General features: G+C 44.1%; 1 protein-coding gene across 1 annotated transcript; it reads left to right on the top strand.

The window, feature by feature from the left end:
- The first annotated feature begins 7,743 nt into the window (after window positions 1–7,743).
- Window positions 7,744–22,258, top strand: LOC118374391 (uncharacterized). The gene is made up of 6 exons (XM_052526066.1): window positions 7,744–7,810; window positions 12,498–12,615; window positions 12,984–13,170; window positions 20,752–20,821; window positions 21,030–21,172; window positions 21,429–22,258. Exons 1-6 carry the CDS (start codon window positions 7,744–7,746, stop codon window positions 21,849–21,851), a joined length of 1,008 nt encoding a protein of 335 aa, XP_052382026.1. The 3' UTR covers window positions 21,852–22,258.
- The last annotated feature ends 45 nt before the right edge of the window (window positions 22,259–22,303 follow it).

Raw genomic sequence — 22,303 nt, 5'->3', positions numbered from 1 at the left:
GAAGTTGGAGACTTATATCTCCCTCACTAACTTTAAGCATCAGCTGTCAGAGCAGCTTACCGATCGCTGCAGCTGTACATAGCCCATCTGTAAATAGCCCTTCAACCAACTACCTACCTTATCCCATATTTGTTTTTTGTTTTTTTCTGCTCTTTTGCACACCAGTATTTCTACTTGCACATCCTCATCTGCACATCTATCACTCCAGTGTTAATTGATAAATTGTAATTACTTTGCCACTATGGCCTATTTATTGCCTTACTTCCTTACTTCATTTGCACACACTGTATACAGATTTTATATTGTGTTATTGACTGTACGTTTGTTTATCCCATGTGTAAATCTGTGTTGTTTTTGGCGCACTGCTTTGCTTTATCTTGGTCAGGTCGCAGTTGTAAATGAGAACTGGTTAAATAAATGTGAAATAAAAAAAATGGAAAAAAAGAAGCCCCTTGCGTTCATCTTCACTTGCTCTGGGATGCTCCTTAACTGTGAAACCAAAGACCCACATGTTTGAGACATTACGCAACACCTTTTACTGGAGATTTGCTTGCAGTGCCCATAATTCTAAAATCATGTATTTATTTTTTCCCATCAACCTTTTGATACTAAATTGTGTGTTGTCTGACTTGTCTGTCTCTGTCTGAGGATGAGTGTCCTCTTCTTGGAAAAGGGGGGCTCTTACAAAAAGAGCAATCTTCCTCAGATTTTCTGCCCCCTTATTTAACCCAGAGACGGAAAATTACAGTTTGGATTATATTGGGAATGATTTGAACAGGGGATTTCAGTGTGCCTGAACTCTTATTTTGCAGCCCATGGATTTATCTCCATACTCTAAAGCTGTGCAGCAGAAACTGAGATAATTATATCCCATTCTCTTAATTAAAGATGGCTGCACACTGTTCAGCTATTCAGTTATTATCTGCATCCATCTCCATCCATTATCCCTGTGTCCAGATTGAGCCATGTATGATGTCCACCAACCGCAGTGGGTCCAGCTGTCAGGCCCAACATCTGTCTCCAATCGGCCTGTGGATGTCAAACAGGAGAGAGATTGGGATTTGTCCGAGCCAGGGGGGATTTGGGAGGCGTGCGGGGGACTGTAATTACAGCTCACGTGGCGTCCAGAGTGGGCCGATCAGTCTGTCTAGTGCACAACTAGGGCCCTGGTCAAAAGTAATGCACTATATAGGGAATAGGGTGCCATTAAAAAGTCTGCCTGGTGCCATGCAATAAAGAGAAAATAGAGCATAGAGGGAGGCATAGTTCAGACATATTAACCCATTCTAAGGTAATCCTGGCATCCTAGTTAACACTACAGCTGGATTACAGGCCAATATGATAGAATATCATTCACGCCATGGACTTGGTGTGACCGACTGGGTCCGAACCTGGGTCTCGTGGGCAAAACAAGACTGTGTTAGGCCGGTGAGCTTTAAGGCTTGGCATTAATGGCAGGTTCAGGTCTCAGGCAAGGTTACTCATTAATGTGAGCGTGACTCACTGAATGACAGGGTAGGTAGAAAGGAGTGGAAGGACAGGTGATAAAAGAAGCAGAATTGTATGGATTTATAAGTGATAATAAACAAGCATTTCCATCATGGCTGGCTGAAACTCCCACAGGGCATGTGAAAGCCAGGTCTATTTCATAACACAGTATGTTATGTGTATTGTTATCATAGGCTACATAACATGCAATCAAGTACATATGTGCCAACGCGCTTATGGAAAGCACATTAACCTGTGTGGATTTGGATACACTCTACACACAGACCCAAGTGTTATCGAGGACATTTCCCAAGACTCCATATACAGAGAGAATGTTGTCATTTTTTTGCTCAGCTCTTTTTTTCTATGTCTGCTTCTATAAAAGACTGCAGCTGTAATCTCATAAGAGCCTTAGTTGTTGGTTGTCATGAAGTCCCACGGTGTTGATGGTGCAGCACTAAACATGCTTCGTCATAGCTTTGCCATAATAACACCCACAGTACCTTGTCATCCAGTGTAAAATCATACCACAGATTTAACTGAAATAAATTATACAATTGTTCTCAACAAGATGCTATATAAAGGATCACTGATTATTGCTGTAAATGTAAATTCAACCTATTTTTGCATGTCGTGCTTGTTCATATGCAAAGTGTGCCAACTAGGAACTATATATTTAAACACAGTCACTAAAAGGACTTGAAAAGGAGCTACACCTCAAATGGCCCAACATGAACACAGGCTGAGATTTTGGCCAGTTTACTACAGTTCTCGTGAAACTCAGCATTACGTCATACAGGGACTTAAAAAAATAAATATCCCCCAGGAGAGCAGGGTTCAGCAATAGAAATACAATCTCACTGATTGACCATGTCAAGTCCCTTTTATATTGAAGGAGAAAATAAATGCATGAGCATCCAGGCCCGGCGTCACGAGGGTGCAAAAGGTGGCAGTGCCCCCTTAGTTGGAATATTGCGCCCCCTCAGTTTTGTATCCCTATTGTGTCCCACAATCTGCCCCCTCTGTCATGCCCAACTGATTTGTTGTGTATGCTTCATTCATGCAACTCCCTTGCATGAATCATACGTATGTCATACACATTCTACCGGTTGAATCATTACTTTCAAAGTTACTTACTACCAAAAAAAGTTGAACCGCACCGCTGGATGGAATTTAGCTCATGTTAACAGTTAGCTAGGTAGCTGATAGCATGATGGATATTAGAAAGTGGCTTTTCCAGGGCACATCGGATCAAGCGGCGGGGAGGGGGAGTAGCCTGCCACAGAGGCCGAGGCTGCTGAGCCGACGCTAATCACAGAGGCCAAGGCCGTCGAGCCCAGCAGCAAAGGCACCTGCACAACCGTCAGGCAGCCTGGTGACATAGGAGGTACCCAACCCGAGGAGGGGCCTGCAGCCACCAAGATACCCAACCCGCCTGTACTGTGGGAGAAAACTGGCATTTTGTAGCGCGTGGTTCAAAGGCAGAGAGTGGCTGGAATATTCCTGTAAGGAAATACAAGCACACGGACACCCCCGCTCCAAGCAAACGGCAAAAAGTAGTGAGTAGTAATCTGAAAGAATATGTGGCCGAAACAACAATGGGCCAGCAAGAAGAGGATAATGAGAGGGAGTGTAAAAGACAGTGTTTTTTAGCACTCTGGATGCTGTACTGGGAGAAATGTCAGCATCCAGAAATGTCAACGAACGAAACAGCCAACTTGTTGAGGCCCTGTGTGCCTTGCACCCAGAGAATTAAACCCTTATATGGATGTGGAAAAGGTGAAAACACTGCTTGACCTTAATCTCAGGAGATTTTGTGGAAGTTGAATACAGTTGAAGTCAGAAGTTTACATACACCTTAGCCAAATACATTTAAACTCAGTTTTTCACAATTCCTGACATTTAATCCTAGTAAAAATCCCCTGTCTTAGGTCAGTTAGGGTCACCACTTTATTTTAAGAATGTGAAATGTCAAAGTGAAGTGCACCAGTCCCTCCAGCAGAAAGCACCCCCACAACATGATGCTGCCACCCCTGTGCTTCACGGTTGGGATGGTGTTCTTCGGCTTGCAAGCATCCCCCCTTTTCCTCCAAACGTAAAGATGGTCATTATGGCCAAACATTTCTATTTTTGTTTCATCAGACCACAGGACATTTCTCCAAAAAGTACAATCTTTGTCCCCATGTGCAGTTGCAAACAGTAGTCTGGCTTTTTTATAGTGGTTTTGGAGCTGTGGCTTCTTCCTTGCTCAGTAGCCTTTCAGGTTATGGCGATATAGGACTCTTTTTTACTGTGGATATAGATACTTTTGTACCTGTTTCCTACAGCATCTTCACAAGGTCCTTTGCTGTTGTTCTGGGATTGATTTGCACTTTCCGCACCAAAGTACGTCCATCTCTATGAGACAGAGCGCGTCTCCTTCCTGAGTGGTTTGACGGCTGTGTAATCCCATGGTTTTTATACTTGCGTGCTAAGGTTTGTACAGATGAAAGTGGTAACTTGTGGAGGTCTACACATTTTTGTGAAGTCTTGGCTGATTTATTTTGATTTTCCCATGATGTCAAGCAAAGAGGCACTGAGTTTGAAGGTAGGCCTTGAAATACATCCACAGGTACACCTCCAATTGACTATAATCATGTCAATTAGCCTATCAGAAGCTCCTAAAGCCATGACATAATTTTATGGAATTTTCCAAGCTGTTTAAAGGCACAGTCAACTGAGTGTATGTGTCATGCACAAAGTAGATGTCCTAACTTATTTGCCAAAACTATAATTTGTTAACAAGACATTTGTGGAGTGCTTGAAAAACGAGTTTTAATGACTTCAACCTAAGTGTATGTACACTTCCGACTTCAACTGTAAATTTACTGTTGTACGCCAGTTTCTACAGACTGAAATCGCCCGATCTGGAGAAGAAAAATGGACGAACTTTATGCAGAGCATTTTTAATAGATATCCCGAGCCTCTAACAGCTACAGTTGAAGTCGGAAAATGCGTGGCAAATGTCAGAAATAGGCGTATACGTGGTTTTCTTTATTGGCGTTGCTGCCAAGTCTACTGCTTGATCTCTGTGATTGGATTGGAAATGTTTGGTTTATAATATAATCGGATTGTTTTTCATGTTGTTTTATATAGTAGAAGAGGTGCTTTGCATTACATTGATGAGGGTGGGCAGACCTTGACCAATGGTGGAGTAACAATGTAGCTACAGTGTTGACATAAACAACTCGTTGTTATGGAATACATATTTCTCTGTTATCATACGCAGCGTAGTAAGGAACTCTTGTGGGAAGACAGCTTGGTACCTGCGTCCAAGCGCCATTGTACTGATAAATCGTGGTAGTTCATTGTACATTATTGTTTGCGTTTCGCGATTGGAAATACATTGTTTTGGCGTGGAGAAGTGTTATTATGGTAATTAGCAACTGTTTTTCATTGCATTAATGGGCATTGTGCATGTAGCGTTGTCGTAACTTGCAATTTCTACAGACGGTTTTTAATTCCTACTTGAATTAATTAGGGAGCGTAAACAAAGTACAAACATTTTTTACATTCGAATTTCAATAGCTCCTTGGTCATGTGACCTACTTGACTCAAGTCAGTTAAGTTCCCATTGACTAAGCACCACAGAGACCAATCAGGAGAGAATACATACAGGTCAAGGGTGCCAATTGAAGGTCAAGGGGTGTGTCTGTGCCTTTTGCATTACTCTCTCTTTACAGAGAACCCCTGTGGTTCAAGTCAAGAGCTACCCTTTCCCCTTCAGTCTGCTCTGCGCATGTCTGAAAGTGACAGAGCCAGCAGCCAAGTTTTTCCACAGTATGTCATAAAAAATGATTATACTTATGAATGTATGTAAAATGCTAATATGAATTAGATCCAGTACAATGGAATAACTATAGTCCACTGACTATGTAAGGGCAGTCAGTGGACATTCTGAACCTTGTTTGAAGTCAGTAGATCACATGACCAAGGAGCGATTTAAATGTAAAATTTTGAAAAATGAATGTAAAAACGTGTGAGATTAAAATGGACAAACTAAATGGTGTGTGATGTGTAGGCCCACTGAGTGTACAATCTGAACCTTGTTTGGAGTTAGTAGGGCATATCACCGAAGAGCTATTGAAATTTTTAAATGTAAATAAATATTTGAAAATAGTGTGAGATGCAAATCGACAAAACAAAAGTGTGTACAATGTGTGTCTATGCCATCAGGTTAGCTACAACCAGTTTTGAAAGTTTTAGGAGTAATGGTTAAAGAACTATGGAAATGTGAAAATGTTGATTCGTCACTATGTTGATGGTCCCTAACTGCTGTTGGTGGACATAAGGAAAACTATTTTTTAATTTTTTATTTCACCTTTATTTAAGCAGGTAGGCTAGTTGAGAACAAGTTCTCACTTACAACTGCGACCTGGCCAAGATAAAGCAAAGCAGTGAGACACAAACAACAACACAGAGTTACACATGGAATAAACAAACATACAGTCTATAACACAATAGAGAAAAGGTCTATATACAGTGTGTGCAAATGAGGTAAGATAAGGGAGGTAAGGCAATAAATAGGCCATAGTGGTGAAATAATTACAATTAGGCAATTACACACTGGAGTGATAGATGTGTAGAGATGAATGTGCAAGTAGAGATACTGGGGTGCAAAGGGGCAAAAAATGTAAAATAACAGTATGGGGATGAGGTAGTTGGATGGGCTATTTACAGATGGGCTATGTACAGGTGCAGTGATCTGTGAGCTGCTCTGACAGCTGGTGCTTAAAGTTAGTGAGGGAGATATGGGTCTCCAGCGTCTGTTATTTTTGCAATTCATTCCAGTCATTGGCAGCAGAGAACTGGAAGGAAAGGCGGCTAAAGGAGGAATTGGCTTTTGGAGGTGACCAGTGGAATATACCTGCTGGAGCGCGTGCTACGGGTGGGTGCTGCTATGGTGACCAGTGAGCTGAGATAAGGTGGGGCTTTACCTAGCAAAGACTTATAGATGACCTGGAGCCAGTGGGGTTTGGTGACGAATATGAAGCGAGGGCCAGCCAACGAGAGCATACAGGTCGCAGTTGTGGGTAGTATATGGGGCTTTGGTGACAAAACAGATGGCACTGTGATAGACTGCATCCAACTTGCTGAATATCCCTGACAACCCTGAATATCCGTTGAATATTAGAATATCAACCAATCTGAAACTGTCTTTACCTCGGTACCAGAAATCCAGCTATGTATAATTTTTCCTTGATAAACAAAGGCCTAAAAAGTACATGAAGCTCTTATTGGGACGGCAGGTAGCCTAATAGTTAGAGCGTTGGGCCAGTAACCGAAAGGTTGCTGAATTGAATCCCTGAGCTGACAAGGTAAAGATCTGTCTTTCTATCCCTGAACAAGGCAGTTAACCCACTGTTCCCCGGTAGGCTGTCATTGTAAATAAGAATTTGTTCTTAACTGACTTGCCTAGTTAAATTTAAAAAATGGACCATATGCTACAATGTCATCACTATAGCCTGTACAACAATCCTAGCAGTTTCAAAAGTTTTCCAAGGTGGGCATTTGATGTCACTTTCACAGGGGTGCAATGAACAACATTCATTGTGAATTGCTTGTGTCAATTCTTTGTTGTTATGTTAAGTTTGACCACAAATCAGCAGTAGGAGGTGGCATTGATCAAGGTAGGCTTACATGTTTTTCCATGTCCTTTGATGTCCTGCGACTGGAGAGAGATTGGGTTGAGGCCAAGCATCTGATTAGCCACCAATCACCCCATTAAAAGGTGGAAAATATTACCAATCACTCCATTCATATGGTGAATATGATATCCCACACGTGGATAATCGGGTGCGCCAAGGTGTGACCTCCTCATGTTTCTTGTACTCAACTCAGATGGGACGGACATATAGTCCTTTTAGGATATATTTAGTTTAGTTAACTGCCTAATAATTGCTAAGATTTTCCCCTAGAGTAGGCACATATTCTACAGAAGTCTTTAGAATGAATTATTAGAATGAAATGAGGAAACGGAGGTGTGTCAATTCGAAGAAACGGTGAATTAATACACCTCTGTGTCATTTCCTGCCGGAGAAACTGCGTCCAGTTCCTTCAACGACCGACACTAGTCTGATAACACACTTTAGCTGTGCGGTTATGTCTTATAATTTAGGTTAAATGTAGATTGCTGTTTTTTTATTTTTATCGAAGAATAAGTATCTCATTGTTATTTCGCTTCCTTACATTTCGTGGATTTGTATTTGAAAACGCATGATGTTGGCTTTTTGTGGTTCACTGACATTCCTGATGGTTTTGGTCACAGCGGTTTCCACACTGGGTAAATTGGTTAACCTGAATGAAAACATAGAAAACTACATTGCTTTGATTGAAGAATAGTGTGGGTTATTATTCTGATTACAAATAGGAAGGGATGATTTGCGGTAATAGGCTTAGCTATGTAATAATACTGTAATAACAATTTTGTCTGTAGGTTATCTTTTAAAGTCATGGTGTTTTGCCCACTTGTAATAATTTGACACACTATGTACTAAATCAGCTCACATCATCTTTTGTCAGTATCCTAACCTTGAAATGTCCCCAAATTATGTTAGAAAAATACAAATGGGCAGTAATTCTGAGAAGTCTGCATGTGTTTGAACCTGCCCTTAGCATAAACCGACTCTACAGGCAACTCCCCATTATGTCTCATCCGCTCCTCAATTCTAACTATTAAAACCACAGGTTGATGAGTCTTGTATTGAATTCTAACACACAGTATGTAGGCAACAATTTGCTTAGGACATAGCTGTTAGATAAATGTACTTTGATCTTACATTAGCTTACCTAAACTATAATCTTACATTAGCTTACCTAAACTATAATCTTACATTAGCTTACCTAAACTATAATGAAATGTTAACATCAGATTCCGTGGTATCATAATAAACCAAATAAAATTGTATTAGTCACATGCTCCGAATACAACAGAGCCCCTAACCAACAATGCGGTTAAACAAAAATATGGATGAGAATAAGAGATAAAAGTAACAAGTAATTAAAGAGAAGCAGTAAAATAACAATAGCGAGACTATATACAGGGGGGTACCGGTAATGCAAATGGTCTGGGTATCCCTTCGATTAGATGTTCAGGAGTTTTTTGTCTTGGGGGTAGAAGCTGTTTAGAAGCCGCTTGGTTTAACACGGGTGGTTTAACACGGGTGTGGTGTGTGGCAAATCCCTGGACTGGTTATCTTCTTGAGTGCTTGCTTAGACTGTTAAACACTCTTGACCTGACGAATAAACGTTGTCAATAAAAGTGGTAATTCAATGTGCAGACAAATCAAATCAAATTTATTTATATAGCCCTTCGTACATCAGGTGATATCTCAAAGTGCTGTACAGAAACCCAGCCTAAAACCCCAAACAGCAAGCAATGCAGGTGTAGAAGCACGGTGGCTAGGAAAAACTCCCTGGAAAGGCCAAAACCTAGGAAGAAAACTAGAGAGGAACCAGGCTATGTGGGGTGGCCAGTCCTCTTCTGGCTGTGCCGGGTGGAGATTATAACAGAACATGGCCAAGATGTTCAAATATTCATAAATGACCAGCATGGTCGTATAATAATAAGGCAGAACAGTTGAAACTGGAGCAGCAGCACGATCAGGTGGACTGGGGACAGCAAGGAGTCATCATGTCAGGTAGTCCTGGGGCATGGTCCTAGGGCTCAGGTCCTCCAAGAGAGAGAAAGAAAGAGAGAATTAGAGAGAGCATATGTGGGGTGGCCAGTTCTCTTCTGGCTGTGCCGGGTGGAGATTATAACAGAACATGGCCAAGATGTTCAAATGTTCATAAATGACCAGCATGGTCGAATAATAATAAGGCAGAACAGTTGAAACTGGAGCAGCAGCACGGCCAGGTGGACTGGGGACAGCAAGGAGTCATCATGTCAGGTGGTCCTGGGGCATGGTCCTAGGGCTCAGGTCCTCCGAGAGAGAGAAAGAAAGAGAGAAGGAGAGAATTAGAGAACGCACACTTAGATTCACACAGGACACCGAATAGGACAGGAGAAGTACTCCAGATATAACAAACTGACCCTAGCCCCCCGACACATAAACTACTGCAGCATAAATACTGGAGGCTGAGACAGGAGGGGTCAGGAGACACTGTGGTCCCATCCGAGGACACCCCCGGACAGGGCCAAACAGGAAGGATATAACCCCACCCACTTTGCCAAAGCACAGCCCCCACACCACTAGAGAGATATCTTCAACCACCAACTTACCATCCTGAGACAAGGCTGAGTATAGCCCACAAAGATCTCCGCCATGGCACAACCCAAGGGGGGGGCGCCAACCCAGACAGGATGACCACATCAGTGAATCAACCCACTCAGGTGACGCACCCATTCCAGGGACGGCATGAGAGAGCTCCAGTAAGCCAGTGACTCAGCCCCTGTAATAGGGTTAGAGGCAGAGAATCCCAGTGGAAAGAGGGGAACCGGCCAGGCAGAGACAGCAAGGGCGGTTCGTTGCTCCAGAGCCTTTCCGTTCACCTTCCCACTCCTGGGCCAGACTACACTCAATCATATGACCCACTGAAGAGATGAGTCTTCAGTAAAGACTTAAAGGTTGAGTCCGAGTTTACGTCCCTGACATGGGTAGGCAGACCGTTCCATAAAAATGGAGCTCTATAGGAGAAAGTCCTGCCTCCAGCTGTTTACTTAGAAATTCTAAGGACAATTAGGAGGCCTGCGTCTTGTGACCGTAGCGTACGTGTAGGTATGTACGGCAGGACCAAATCAGAGATGGGTAGGAGCAATCCCATGTAATGCTTTGTAGGTTAGCAGTAAAACCTTGAAATCAACCCTTGCTTTGACAGGAAGCCAGTGTAGAGAGGCTAGCACTGGAGTAATATGATCAAAAAAAATTCTAGCAGCCGTATTTAGCACCAACTGAAGTTTATTTAGTGCTTTATCCAGGTAGCCGGAACGTAGAGCATTGCAGTAGTCTAACCTAGAAGTGACAAAAGCATGGATTAATTTTTCTGTATCATTTTTGGACACAAAGTTTCAAGACCTTTCTGTTCTATTCAAGTAGGCTCATAAAACAAACATTAGTACTTTACTGTGATAAGCATGAACAGGACAATGCTTAGGTGCTTTCTGAAATTGATTGTGGGTAGGGCAGTGTTGCAAAATGGGTTGAATAGTTTATGAGAAGGAATTTTGAATGAATGCAGACGGGCAACAATGGAGCCCAATTCACCTGGACAAAGTAACACTCTTATTTGCTTCCTCATTGCTGCCAATATTCACCTGGCATTTTCAAGGAGGACAAAAACAGTGTCTTTATGCATTACAATTGGCTCATTCATCCCCCTGTAACTATTCCCCAGGTCGTTGCTGTAAATGAGAATGTGTTCTCAGTCAACTTACTTGGTAAAATAATGGTCAAATAAATACAAATAAAAAAAAGTTAATGGAGATCTCTGGTTGAGATGAGAGTTGTGACGTGTCGTTTGGTTGAACATATAGCTGTCTAACAGAAATTGCCCAAGGTGCTGACATGAGGAAGTTAGTGTTGCTCAATCACACTTTGATAAACAAATTGTTTCATTTGATTTAGTGTGTATAGAGGGGTTGGTTATTTAGCAACAAAACCGACACTTGAACAACTATGGGACAAAACAGACAGGGTTGGCTTAGATTGTTGACAACATAAACTATATTCATCCTTCAAATGTTTATTGAAAACAAGCTAAATCATAACAAAGCGCTTTCTCCCCCATCGGTGGAAGTGCATCATTTTCATGATGCGATTGATTGGGGCAGAAATCTGTGTGTTGTTGTGATACTTGATAGCCAGATAGTTAGCAACAATTAAAAGAAGCTGCTATATGGGGAATCGTAGGTGGCTCGTTTTGTCTTGTTATTGATACCATCCCTTAGAAAAAAGATTGCAGTTCTGAAACTGCAGGAAAAGTGCAGTAACTGCAGTCAACTGTGGTATTTTGGGCCCAGTAGTTGCAGAATAATTGCAGTGTACTGCAGGAAAATTACTGCAGTAAAAAAACGGTTATTTTGGAAGTAGTGTTTGCATCATACTGCATGTATACTGCACTCTAATTGCAATTATTAACTGGGTGGTTTGAGCCCTTGAATGCTGTTTGGCTGAGCCCTGAATGCTGATTGGCTGACAGCCATGGTATATCAGAACGCATACCACAGGTATTACAAAACATGTATTTTTACTGCTTTAATTACATTGGTAACCAGTTTATAATAGCAATAAGGCACCTTGGGAGTTTGTGACGTATGGCCAATATACCACGGCTAAGGGCTGTGTTCAGGAACTCTGCGTTGCGTCGTGCATAAGAACAGCCCTTAGCCGTGGTATATTGACCATATACCACACCTCCTCAAGCCATATTGCTTAATTATACCACAGTGTACTGCAGTTATAGTTATAGTACACTCTGACTGCAATGTATTTTCATAAGGGATGTTTTGAGGTGTTTTGACTGTCATGTCTATACTAAAATGTGCTAGCTCGTTAACCATCAACTGTAATGATGTATTTGAGAGACAAGTGCTCATTGTGCAAATGTATTTATATTTTCAATAAGAAAAATAATTATTTGTTCTGTAGTCTAGATGACACCAATGGGGGATTGCCTTATTTAGCTTATCCATGGGGGTGGTTTCGGAGGAAACAGGTTGCATCATCTCAGGGGCATCAACAAGCACACACTGCATACACTCAAAGTTCAAAGTTTAGATCACATTTGAAATTATACCTATGATTGAATACATAACTTTACCAAGACAGGTGGAACTGTTTCGCCTTTGCTCCAAAGCTGTTGCCATGAACAACCAGTCGAGTCAATGTACTCTGGTGAAGGTTCCCTTGGTACTAACCCTCATGAGCAAAACCTCAAGATGTTAACACTGAGACTACCTGCATGGCAGGTTCTTCACCTTGCCTGCATAAGCCTACTAACTAAATGTAATGTCTTCTTTTCCTGGACAGTTCCACCTCCAGAAAATGTGACAGTGAGCTGCAACAACTTTCAGACAACTGTTTATTGGAACTACAGTGAACTGCTTCGTCAACCTCTCTTCAAATTGAAAATAAATAGTGATCTCAAGTGAGGTGTGACCTCCTGACCATATCTCTATTCCCAGTCATGTGACATCTATAGATTAGAGCCTAAATAATGTATTATATGAACTGTAACTCAGTCAATTCCAGTGATTTCCTTATATGAACTGTGACGCAGTAAAATCTTTGAAATTGTTACGTTTATATTTTTGTTCAGTGTATATAATTTGATTGAAAAGAATAGCATCAGATACCTTAACCACAGGGATTAGCCTGTTACTTGAAACAATATCCTAACAGAGGTATCTGCTTATTCAACTATGACACATGATCTATTAACAGTTTCTAACTCTGTTTGTTGGTTGAGTGCCGTCTTTCTGTTAAATGTATCTAATTCTCCCTGTTTTTTTGTAGCTTTAGTTTTCCACTGGATTCCACTAAACAGCATCATTATGACATCTCTCCCTTCATATGGAATGCTAAAGAATTGGATCGCTACTTTGTGACTATAACGGCCAGTGATGAAACGGAGGAATCGGCATCTCTGGAGTCCTCGATATTCACATTAGACCTTACAGCTGACATCAAGTGTAAGTACAATGTTTTCAAAAGTGGGTTTTCAAAGTGAGCATTGAAAACATACCAATATTTTTCCTCCTTGTAAGAAATTCGATTTTTTTGGACATAAAAAAGGACATCCATCCAAGCAACAGAGAGGTACAGTATCAGTCAAAAGTTTTGAAACACCTACTCCTTCAAGAGTGTGCAAACTGTCATCAAGGCAAAGGGCACTTTGAAGAATCTCAAATATAAAATATATTTTGATTTGTTTAACAGTTTTTTGGTGTTATTTCATAGTTTTGATATCTTCACTATTATTCTACAATGTACAAATAAAGAAAAACTCTTTCATGAGTAGGCGTGTCCAAACGTTTGACTGGTACTGTGTAAATATGACAAAATCGAAGTAGTGTAGTCCTCCTCCTGGTCAGTATATTTAGGTAGTCCTCCTCCAGGTCAGTATATCGAGGTAGTCCTCCTCCAGGTCAGTATATCGAGGTAGTCCTCCTCCAGGTCAGTATATTGAGGTAGTCCTCCTCCAGGTCAGTATGTTGAGGTAGTCCTCCTCCAGGTCAGTATATTGAGGGAGTCCTCCTCCAGGTCAGTATATTGAGGTAGTCCTCCTCCAGGTCAGTATATTGAGGTAGTCCTCCTCCAGGTCAGTATATTGAGGTAGTCCTCCTCCAGGTCAGTATATTGAGGAGTCCTCCTCCAGGTCAGTATATTGAGGTAGTCCTCCTCCAGGTCAGTATGTTGAGGTAGTCCTCCTCTGGGTCAGTATATTGAGGTAGTCCTCCTCCAGGTCAGTATATTGAGGTCGTCCTCCTCCAGGTCAGTATATTGAGGTAGTCCTCCTCCAGGTCAGTATATCGAGGTAGTCCTACTCCAGGTCAGTATATTGAGGTAGTCCGGGCTGCCCCTCAGTCCCGAGCTGCCCCTCAGTCCCGAGCTTCCCCTCAGTCCCGAGCTTCCCCTCAGTCCCGAGCTGCCCCTCAGTCCCGAGCTTCCCCTCAGTCCCAAGCTGCCTCAGTCCCGAGCTGCCCCTCAGTTCAGTGGGGTTCTGGGTGAGGACTATTAGGCCATGGTCGGCGGCGAGGGTGGATTATCCCAGGACGCGAAGGGGAGTAACTATGACATTTATGGAGTGGGGTCCACGTCCCGAGCCGGAACCGCCACCATGGACAGACGCCCACCCGGTCCCTCCCTATGGTTGTGAGGTGCGTCCGGGAGTCCGCACCTTAAGGGGGGTGTTCTGTCACGCATTGGTCTTAGTATTTTGTGTTTTCTTTAATTATTTGTTCAGGCCAGGGTGTGACATGGGTTTATTGTATTGTCGTATTGGGGTTTTTGTAGGCATTGGGATTGTGGTTGATTAGGGGTGTGTCTAGTATAGGCTTGGCTGCCTGAGGCGGTTCTCAATCAGAGTCAGGTGATTCTTGTTGTCTCTGATGGGGAGCCGTATTTAGGTAGCCGGGGGTTCACTGTGTATTTCGTGGGTGATTGTTCCTGTCTCTGTGTAGTTTCACCAGATAGGCTCAGTCACTTTGGTTTTTCTTTTTTCCTTGTTTTGGAAGAGAAGAGAACGAGCGCCATTCTCCTTGCGGAGATGGTGCAAAATACATCAACACGGTCGGTCCCTGGGATTGGGCTGGCCAACACGATTCGGTTTTCTTGGAAGGAAAAGGAGTTGGAGCTTTTAGGACGGGAAACTTTTGGAAGGATAATATTGATGGGGATTCTAAAGCTGACGGTGAAGGACGTGTTTTGTTTCCAAGTGATAGAGGAATTCTAAATTCCTTTGTATTTTGTAGCCAAAACCAAATTCGCACTCGTTTCTAGTTCATTAATGAGGTGTAAGTTCATTAATTATGCATGAAATAGATCGAGACCAGTCTTAAAAGCCAAGTAAACAGCGTTTAATTCAAGTGAGTACTGACCCAAAATACAAATTTCCACAGGTTATAAACTGAAAATGACATCATCAGTTTCCCACACTCTCTCCGATTCTCGCAATAGCCCAGTGTTTTTAGGTCTGGAAATCTTCTTCTACTCCCCTCATAAAACTACATTCCAAACTGTCTAAAAGATGATATCCTGAGAAGGGCAAGAGCAGTGGGAGGTGAGAGGCCGATGAGCCACTATGAAATAACAAGCCTGGCGAAGAATAACTTTAGGGTTGTAACTGTCAACATTTACAACCCTTACGTTAAGGATGAAGAGGTGAGGGCTTTTCTGGGGAGATACATGGATAACGTCTCCTCAGCAAGGCACCTCAAAGACTCCCTTGGGTTTTGGAATGGGAGGAGTGGCTTCCAGGCCCTCCTCAGAGAGGACCCAAAGGGACATGGTGGCTACCTCCATCCTCCTGCTATGTTCTCCCTAGGGGCTGACAGGGGGACGTTGTTTTATGCACGTCAGCCCCCATTTTGCAGGCGCTGTATGGCCTACGGACACATATTCGCCTCATGCAGCACAAGAAAATGCAGATTTTGTGGATCTGAGGAACACGAGGAGAGGGATTGTGACAAGCCTAAGACGTGCCATGGGTGTGGCTCGTCAGCACACCTGTGGCGGGGGTGCCCGGCCCGTCAGAGGTCATATGCGTCTGCGGCTGGAGGGGGAGCAGGAGCTGGGGATGGGGGAAGAAGAGGAGGGGAAGGAAGCACGCCTCATGACCAGAGTACAGGTCCAGAGGGGAAGGCCGCAAGGAAGGAGGAGGAGCAAGAAGCGGCGGATGGAAGAGAGAAGGAAACGGACGGCACGGGAGTCGGAGAACCAGGAAAAGCGGCGGAAGAAGGCAACCGAGTGGAGGAGCATGAGAGAGAAGAAAGCGAGGGAGGAGTGGTTGATAGAGGAATTCTAGATTCCTATGTATTTTGTAGCCAAAACCAAATTCGCACTCGTTTCTAATTCATTAATGAGGTGTAAGTTCATTAATTATGCATGAAGTAGATCGAGACCAGTCTTAAAAGCCAAGTAAACAGCGTTTAATTCAAGTGAGTGCTGCCCGCATACACACATTTCCACAGGTTATAAACTGAAAATGACGTCAGCGTTTTCCAAACGTTCTATTTACAAGTAGAGGGGCCCTCTAGCTCTTGAGCCTTCGCGTTATCAGCATGAAGTCAAGGCCAGTCAGTATAAATCAACATTCTAGACAATCTGGAGATGGCCCGTTCCCACCACCTGGAGATTTGTACAACTGAATGAACTAAGGAACAGACCTTCATTGTTACTAAACTCCTGACTACATTATATACAATTGGGAAAGGGAGCAAGAGAGAAAATTCACATGTACAGTACATTATAGCATTTGGACTAGTCAGTTCTGATTGGAATGTATACATAATTAGTCATTTCAACCATAATTTCCTCTATCAGTGGTGGAGAAGGAGACGGTGGAAGAGCAAGTGGACTGGGGGGAAAGTGCCCTGGTGGAAGAGATGAGGGGTATGGTGGAGGAGCTGGCGGGGGGGGAGGGTGGTATCTCTCCACTGCCTCCATCACCAAAGAAGAGAATGAAGAGGAGGGTGCGATTGGCCGACAGTGAGAGGGAGGGGATGGCCAAGAGAGTGATGGGGGTGGGAGAAACCTCTGGGTTGCTGCTGGTTTCCCCAGGCCCTCAACTTCTGTTGGGTGGGGACACACCAAACAAGACTCAGGACTGGGTACAGGAGGAGGTGGGGAGTTTTTTGTTTGGGGACTCAGCCTCCCCGATTTTTTTCCGAACCAGCTGCAGCACTGGGGAGGGGGAGGAGTGTGGGGGTAGACCCAGGGTGCAGGGCACCCCGGAGCCAAACACTATTCCTGCATCCTGGGTTGGTGAGATGGAGGAAGAGGGGGGGATGTCGGGAGTACGGATGGTGTTCTCACTGGTTGATATGGAGCAGGGGAGCATCGGGTGAGTCTCCTGTTTTTTTTTTCTGTCTGGGTTTAGAATTTGAGTGTATTACATGTTTTATTTTTTCATTGGGTCTAATTTTACTTTTGTTAGTTTAAATGTAAGGGGTTTAAGGGATTTTGTTAAGAGGAGGGCGGTTTTTAGTTATTTGGAGGGTGTGGGGTTTGATTTTTGTTTTTTTACAGGAGGTTCACCTGAGGGATGGAGGGGATGTTAGTAGGTTTAAGAAGGAGTGGGACAAGGGGGACTCGGTTTGGGGTATTGGGGGGGTGCACTCATCGGGGGTAGGGATTTTGTGTGGGCACAGGGAGGTAAAAGTGGAGGATTCTTTTGTGGTAATGCAGGGGAGGGTTATAGGGATGGATGTCACGATAAGGGATTGTAAATTTAGATTAGTGGTGGTGTATGGGCCACAGGTGGTGGCAGACTCCTGACGCCCCTGTGTGTCACAAATAGGAAATTAGTGATTAGGAGGGGATTTTAATACAGATTTAGGAATAGGGGGGGATAGCAGTGCAGGCGCCATTGCCGGGCTAATGGCTTGCCATGGTCTGGTAGATGGTGGTCTGCACACTCCTCCGAAAATGGCCGGTCCTACATGGCGCAACTCCAGGGGGGTTGAGCGGAGGCTCGACTATATTTTTGTACCCAGGTCTTTGGGTAAGTTGTCTGGGCGGCTGTTGCCTGTTTTCTTTTCGGATCACAACGGGGTGCTCCTGCAGGTGGGGTCGCCAGTCTGCCTCTTTGGTAGGGGGTACTGGAAGTTAGATCGGGATGTGCTGGAGGAGCAGGCTTTTGTTGATGGATTTTATGGTTTCTTTTGGAGGCTTGAAGGCCTCCGGTCCATGTGTGAGGGGGTGTTATATTGGTGGGAATTAGTTAAGGTGAGGATTAGGGCTTTTATAATAGGGTATTGCAAGAGGAAAAAAAGGGAGGAGAGGAGGGAGGTGGATCGTATCCAAAGGTTAATTGAACTCGAATACGAGGCAGGCAACCTCGGCGGGTCGTTTGACTGGGAGAGATCCGCAACCCTAAAGGCGCAGCTTAGGGAGTTGCAGGAGCGGAAGGCTCGAGCTTTCCTGGAGCGTGCGCATAGTGGCTTTCTAGAACATAATGAGACTTGTTCTGCTATGTTCTTTAAGTTGGTTAGGGCCAGACAGAGTAGGAAGGTAATGCATGGCGTTAGGGAAGAAAATGGTAGTATAGTTAGAGAACCAGAGGATATGGTCAGGGTGACAACTGATCATTTCCAAGGTTTATTTAAGGAAAGGGAAATAGATGTAGAGCAGGGAAATGTGTTTTTAGAACACTTGTCCAGGCGGTTGCCGGAGGACATTAGAGAAGTGATGGAGGCCCAGATCTCACTAGAAGAGGTTGAGAGCGCTCTTAGGAGGATGGGAAAAGGGAAGGTGCCTGGGATGGATGGGCTGCCGGCTGAGTTTTATCTCAAGTTTTGGGGTATACTTGGACCAGTGGCCCTCGAAGTCTTGAAGGCCATCCTTGAGCCGGGGGTCCCGGGGGGATCAATGGCTGTTGGTGTGCTGTCACTTTTATATAAGAAGGGGGAAGTAACAGACCTTGGCAACTGGCGGCCGTTGACCATGCTGTGTGTAGATTACAAGCTACTTGCAAAGGTTTTAGCAGACCGGTTGCGCACAGCCCTTCCCTACGTCGTCCATGAGGATCAGACGTGCGGGGTAGAGGGCCGCTCTATTAGATGGAACCTACAGTTAATCAGGGACTCCATCGCTTGGGTTGAAGATAGAGGACTGCCTTTAATGGTAGCAGCGCTAGATCAGGTGAAAGCCTTTGATCGCGTGAATAGATCCTTTTTATTCAGAGTGTTAGGTCGATTAGGATTTGGGGAGAAGTTCATAGGATGGATTCGTACATTATATGTCGGAGCGGGGTGCCGAGTTAGTGTAAATAGTCACTAGTTTTTGACCTCTCGTCTGGGGTCAGGCAGGGGTGCCCACTCTCGGCTCTCCTCTTCGTTCTGTACATGGAGCCTCTGGGGGCTGCCATTAGGGCAGACACAGGGGTGGAAGGCTTGTTGATCCCTGGAAGTGGTAGGTTGCGTGTTAAGATGACGCAGTATGCCGACGACACTTCCTTGCTGCTGTGCAAGGACTCGTGCCTGACAAGGTCCCTTGCCATCTTTGGGGATTTCACCCGAGCGTCGGGAGCAGTTCTGAACCATGCAATGTCTTCAGTCAAGTTTTTCGGAAGATGGCTCGGTAGAACAGATGTGCCTGGGGGGTTATCTCTCTGTGAGGGGGCCCTGAGGATTCTCGGGGTCCATTTTGAGACCTCCGGCTCAGCGACACTAAACTGGAACATACGTATCGCAGTGGTACAGAGGAAGCTAGCAATGTGGAAGGCTAGGTATTTGTCTTTTATGGGCAAAGTCCTGGTCCTAAAGGTGGATGTGTTGCCGTCTCTTTTGTATTTGGCATACATCTACCCATTGCCGGCTTGTCTGAGGAGGACTCTAGTGAGGCTTGTGTTTCAGTTTATGTGGAGTGGCAGGTGCGAGTGGGTCGCCAGGGCACGCATGATTTGTCCCATCGGGGAGGGAGGTATGGGGGTACCACATTTCCCCCTCAAGCTGGACACAATTTTTGTTTCTTTCTTGTTAACGGAGCTTGCTCAGCCAGTGATACACCCGTCCGGTTACCTCCTGCGGGTGTTCTTCTCGTATCAGGCGAGAAGCGTAATGGTGTGGTCTAACACGGGTCCTCGGGCGGAACAGCTGCCGTGGCACTTTGGTCATGCGGCCAAGTGGCTGCATGGGCACCCTGAGGTTGAAGTTGTCCGAGTAGGTTTAGATCACAGGCACCTGTACGAGGAGGTCAGAAAGGCAGGGAGTCCGGCGCCTGTAGTGGGCATCTCGGAAGTGGTCTGGGAGGGAATGAAGGCGCAGGGTCTGGACAACAGGCTCAAGGACCTGAATTGGTTGAGCCTCCATAAGTGCTTGCCGGTACGTTCCATCATGTACCGGTATAGTTTGGTGCAATCCCCCACCTGTCCAAGATCCTCTTGTGGCAGGGAGGAGACTGTGCGCCATGTCTTTTGGGACTGTGCCTTTGCCGGAGTAGTATGGGCTAGGGCACGGGTGTTGTTTGGTTTGGTAAAGGGGGATTTTGTATTGACGTGGGCCAGGTTAGAGAGAGGTGTAGGGAGAGCGAGAGGGACGGATAGGGACAGGTTTCTGCTCTGGCTTCTCATGAATCTCTTTAAACGGGGGCTGTGGGAAGCAAGGCAGAACATGGTGAAGACAAGGAGAGATTGGGGGTGGAAGGAGATTTTAGGTGGAGGATGAAGAGGGAGAAGAGGAAGTGGGGGCAGCATGCTGCTCGGGAGAGGTGGAAGGGGGGTTTAGGGCTGGGTGTCATTTAGATTTGTAAGGGGATAGATTAGGGAAGGGGAGATAGGGAAAGGTATTTTGTAGGGTGACGGGGAGGGAAGATGCTCCCCTGAGGTTTTGTTTGGGGTTTATGTTTAGTTTAATTCGTTTAATTAAAATACCATTATTTGAGTATGTATGAAAATTATGTGTTGTAAAGAATGAATGGTATTGAAGATAATAAATTATTTTGTATTTTTAAAAAAATAGGCTGTAATTAGATTTTCATGTTCCGTTTGTTGTTTTGTATTTGTATAGTTATTTCATGTATCGCGATTGTTTCATTAAAGACATGAGTAGCCACCACGCTGCATTTCAGTCCGACTCTCTTTCAACAAACGAAGAACGCCATTACAATAGGACCCATCTGTGGCGATGAAGACAGTAAGTACACTACCTTTGTTGACATTACATTTGTTTGTTATGTCTGGTCCAAGTAGGTGCTATTTAATTCTAGCGTTTTGTTTGTATGAATTATTGCAGTTTTGATGAATTATTATAGTCAAAATGAATAATGGCTATGGAAAGTTCTCACAATGACATGGTGTGCAAGTTAAGTGATTCAGTGACTGATATGTTTATCTATCTGCAGAAACAATTTCACTGAAATCATCCTTGCTCATGCTTTTGCCATTGATCATCATTGGCATTGTGGCCTTTGTAGTCTTTGTGACAATAAGGCTCTGCAAGAGAAGTATGAGGAAAAGAAACTTGTCCAATTTTCCAAAGACTTTGGTAAGCGCATAATGTGTATGGTGGGTAACGTGCAATGTATGCATTATGTAAAATGTGTAAAATATAGTGTATATTATGTATACAGCAGTACTGTGTGTCGTATACTATTCTCCCCTCTGGGACAAGATCATCCTATCCGATGCGTTTGCTTGTTGCTAGAACAGTATATGTTATCGGTTTCTTTTCTGGTCCAAAAGAGTAACCATACACCCCGAGCTGACTAATCTCAATTTGGATATGTATTATTGTTTCACAGGCTTCAATCCTATCAAACCCACATGACAAGAATATAATGCAACTACAATGCGAGATCATAGCGCACATCAGTGGCATAGAACAAGCTACCACCACATCCCAGAGCATGTTGGAAACTTCCGAAGAGGAGGAGGAACCGACCACTAGCGTTGGATTTTCATCTTACCTTCAATACCCCATTAGTTATGGGCAGATGGGAGAGTGCTTATTTGACAGAAGAAGCCAATGGTCTGAGCTTCTGAAGGTGACACAGCCATGCTCTGTGCTGCTGTGTGGAGATGATGACTCAGAGGAATCAGACTTAAGGACATTGGAGGTGGAGGACATGGATTCCCCAGCCTCTGGCTATGACAGACAACACATTCCTCTACTGGAGGTGGAGATGAGTGCAGGAGATGTAGTGGTGCGCTATGGCTGCACCTGAGCACCTCTGAACTCAGGCCTCTGTAAATCACACCTTTCACTGTATAGGTGAAAGACAATGACTTCACAGAACTGGTTTACCTAGGTACACTGATAAACTGTCATGCCTCACTGATTTTCAATCACGTCGTCAGTGGTGTAGCTCTTCATTCAAAGACTCAATCATGGACACGCTTACTGACAGTTGTGGCTGCTTAGTGCATGTATTGTCTTAACCTTCTTGCACTTTGTGCTGTTGTCTGTGCCCAATAATGTTTGTGCCATGTTTTGCTGCTGCCATGTTGCTACCATGCTGTGTTTTCATGTGTTGCTGCCATGCTATGTTGTCATCTTAGGTCTCTATGTAGTGTTGGGGTTTCTCTCATCGTGACTTTTGTCTTATGATTTTAGATAACAATTAACACTTTGAATATTGTTATTTTCTGTTGTTGTATTTCTTTTTTTATGGTCCCT

The sequence above is a fragment of the Oncorhynchus keta genome, chromosome 10 (genome assembly GCF_023373465.1).
Source record: "Oncorhynchus keta strain PuntledgeMale-10-30-2019 chromosome 10, Oket_V2, whole genome shotgun sequence".
NCBI lineage: Eukaryota > Metazoa > Chordata > Actinopteri > Salmoniformes > Salmonidae > Oncorhynchus > Oncorhynchus keta.
Note: the sequence above shows the minus strand (reverse complement) of the source record. Positions and strands in the feature narration are given on the sequence as shown.

Excerpts from the sequence above, each read along its gene's own strand:
- LOC118374391 (XM_052526066.1), top strand. The coding sequence starts at position 7,744 with ATGATGTTGGCTTTTTGTGGTTCACTGACATTCCTGATGGTTTTGGTC. Across the intron at positions 20,822-21,029 it reads CATCTGTGGCGATGAAGACA|AAACAATTTCACTGAAATCA; the intron begins GTAAGTACACTA and ends ATCTATCTGCAG. Across the intron at positions 21,173-21,428 it reads CCAATTTTCCAAAGACTTTG|GCTTCAATCCTATCAAACCC; the intron begins GTAAGCGCATAA and ends ATTGTTTCACAG.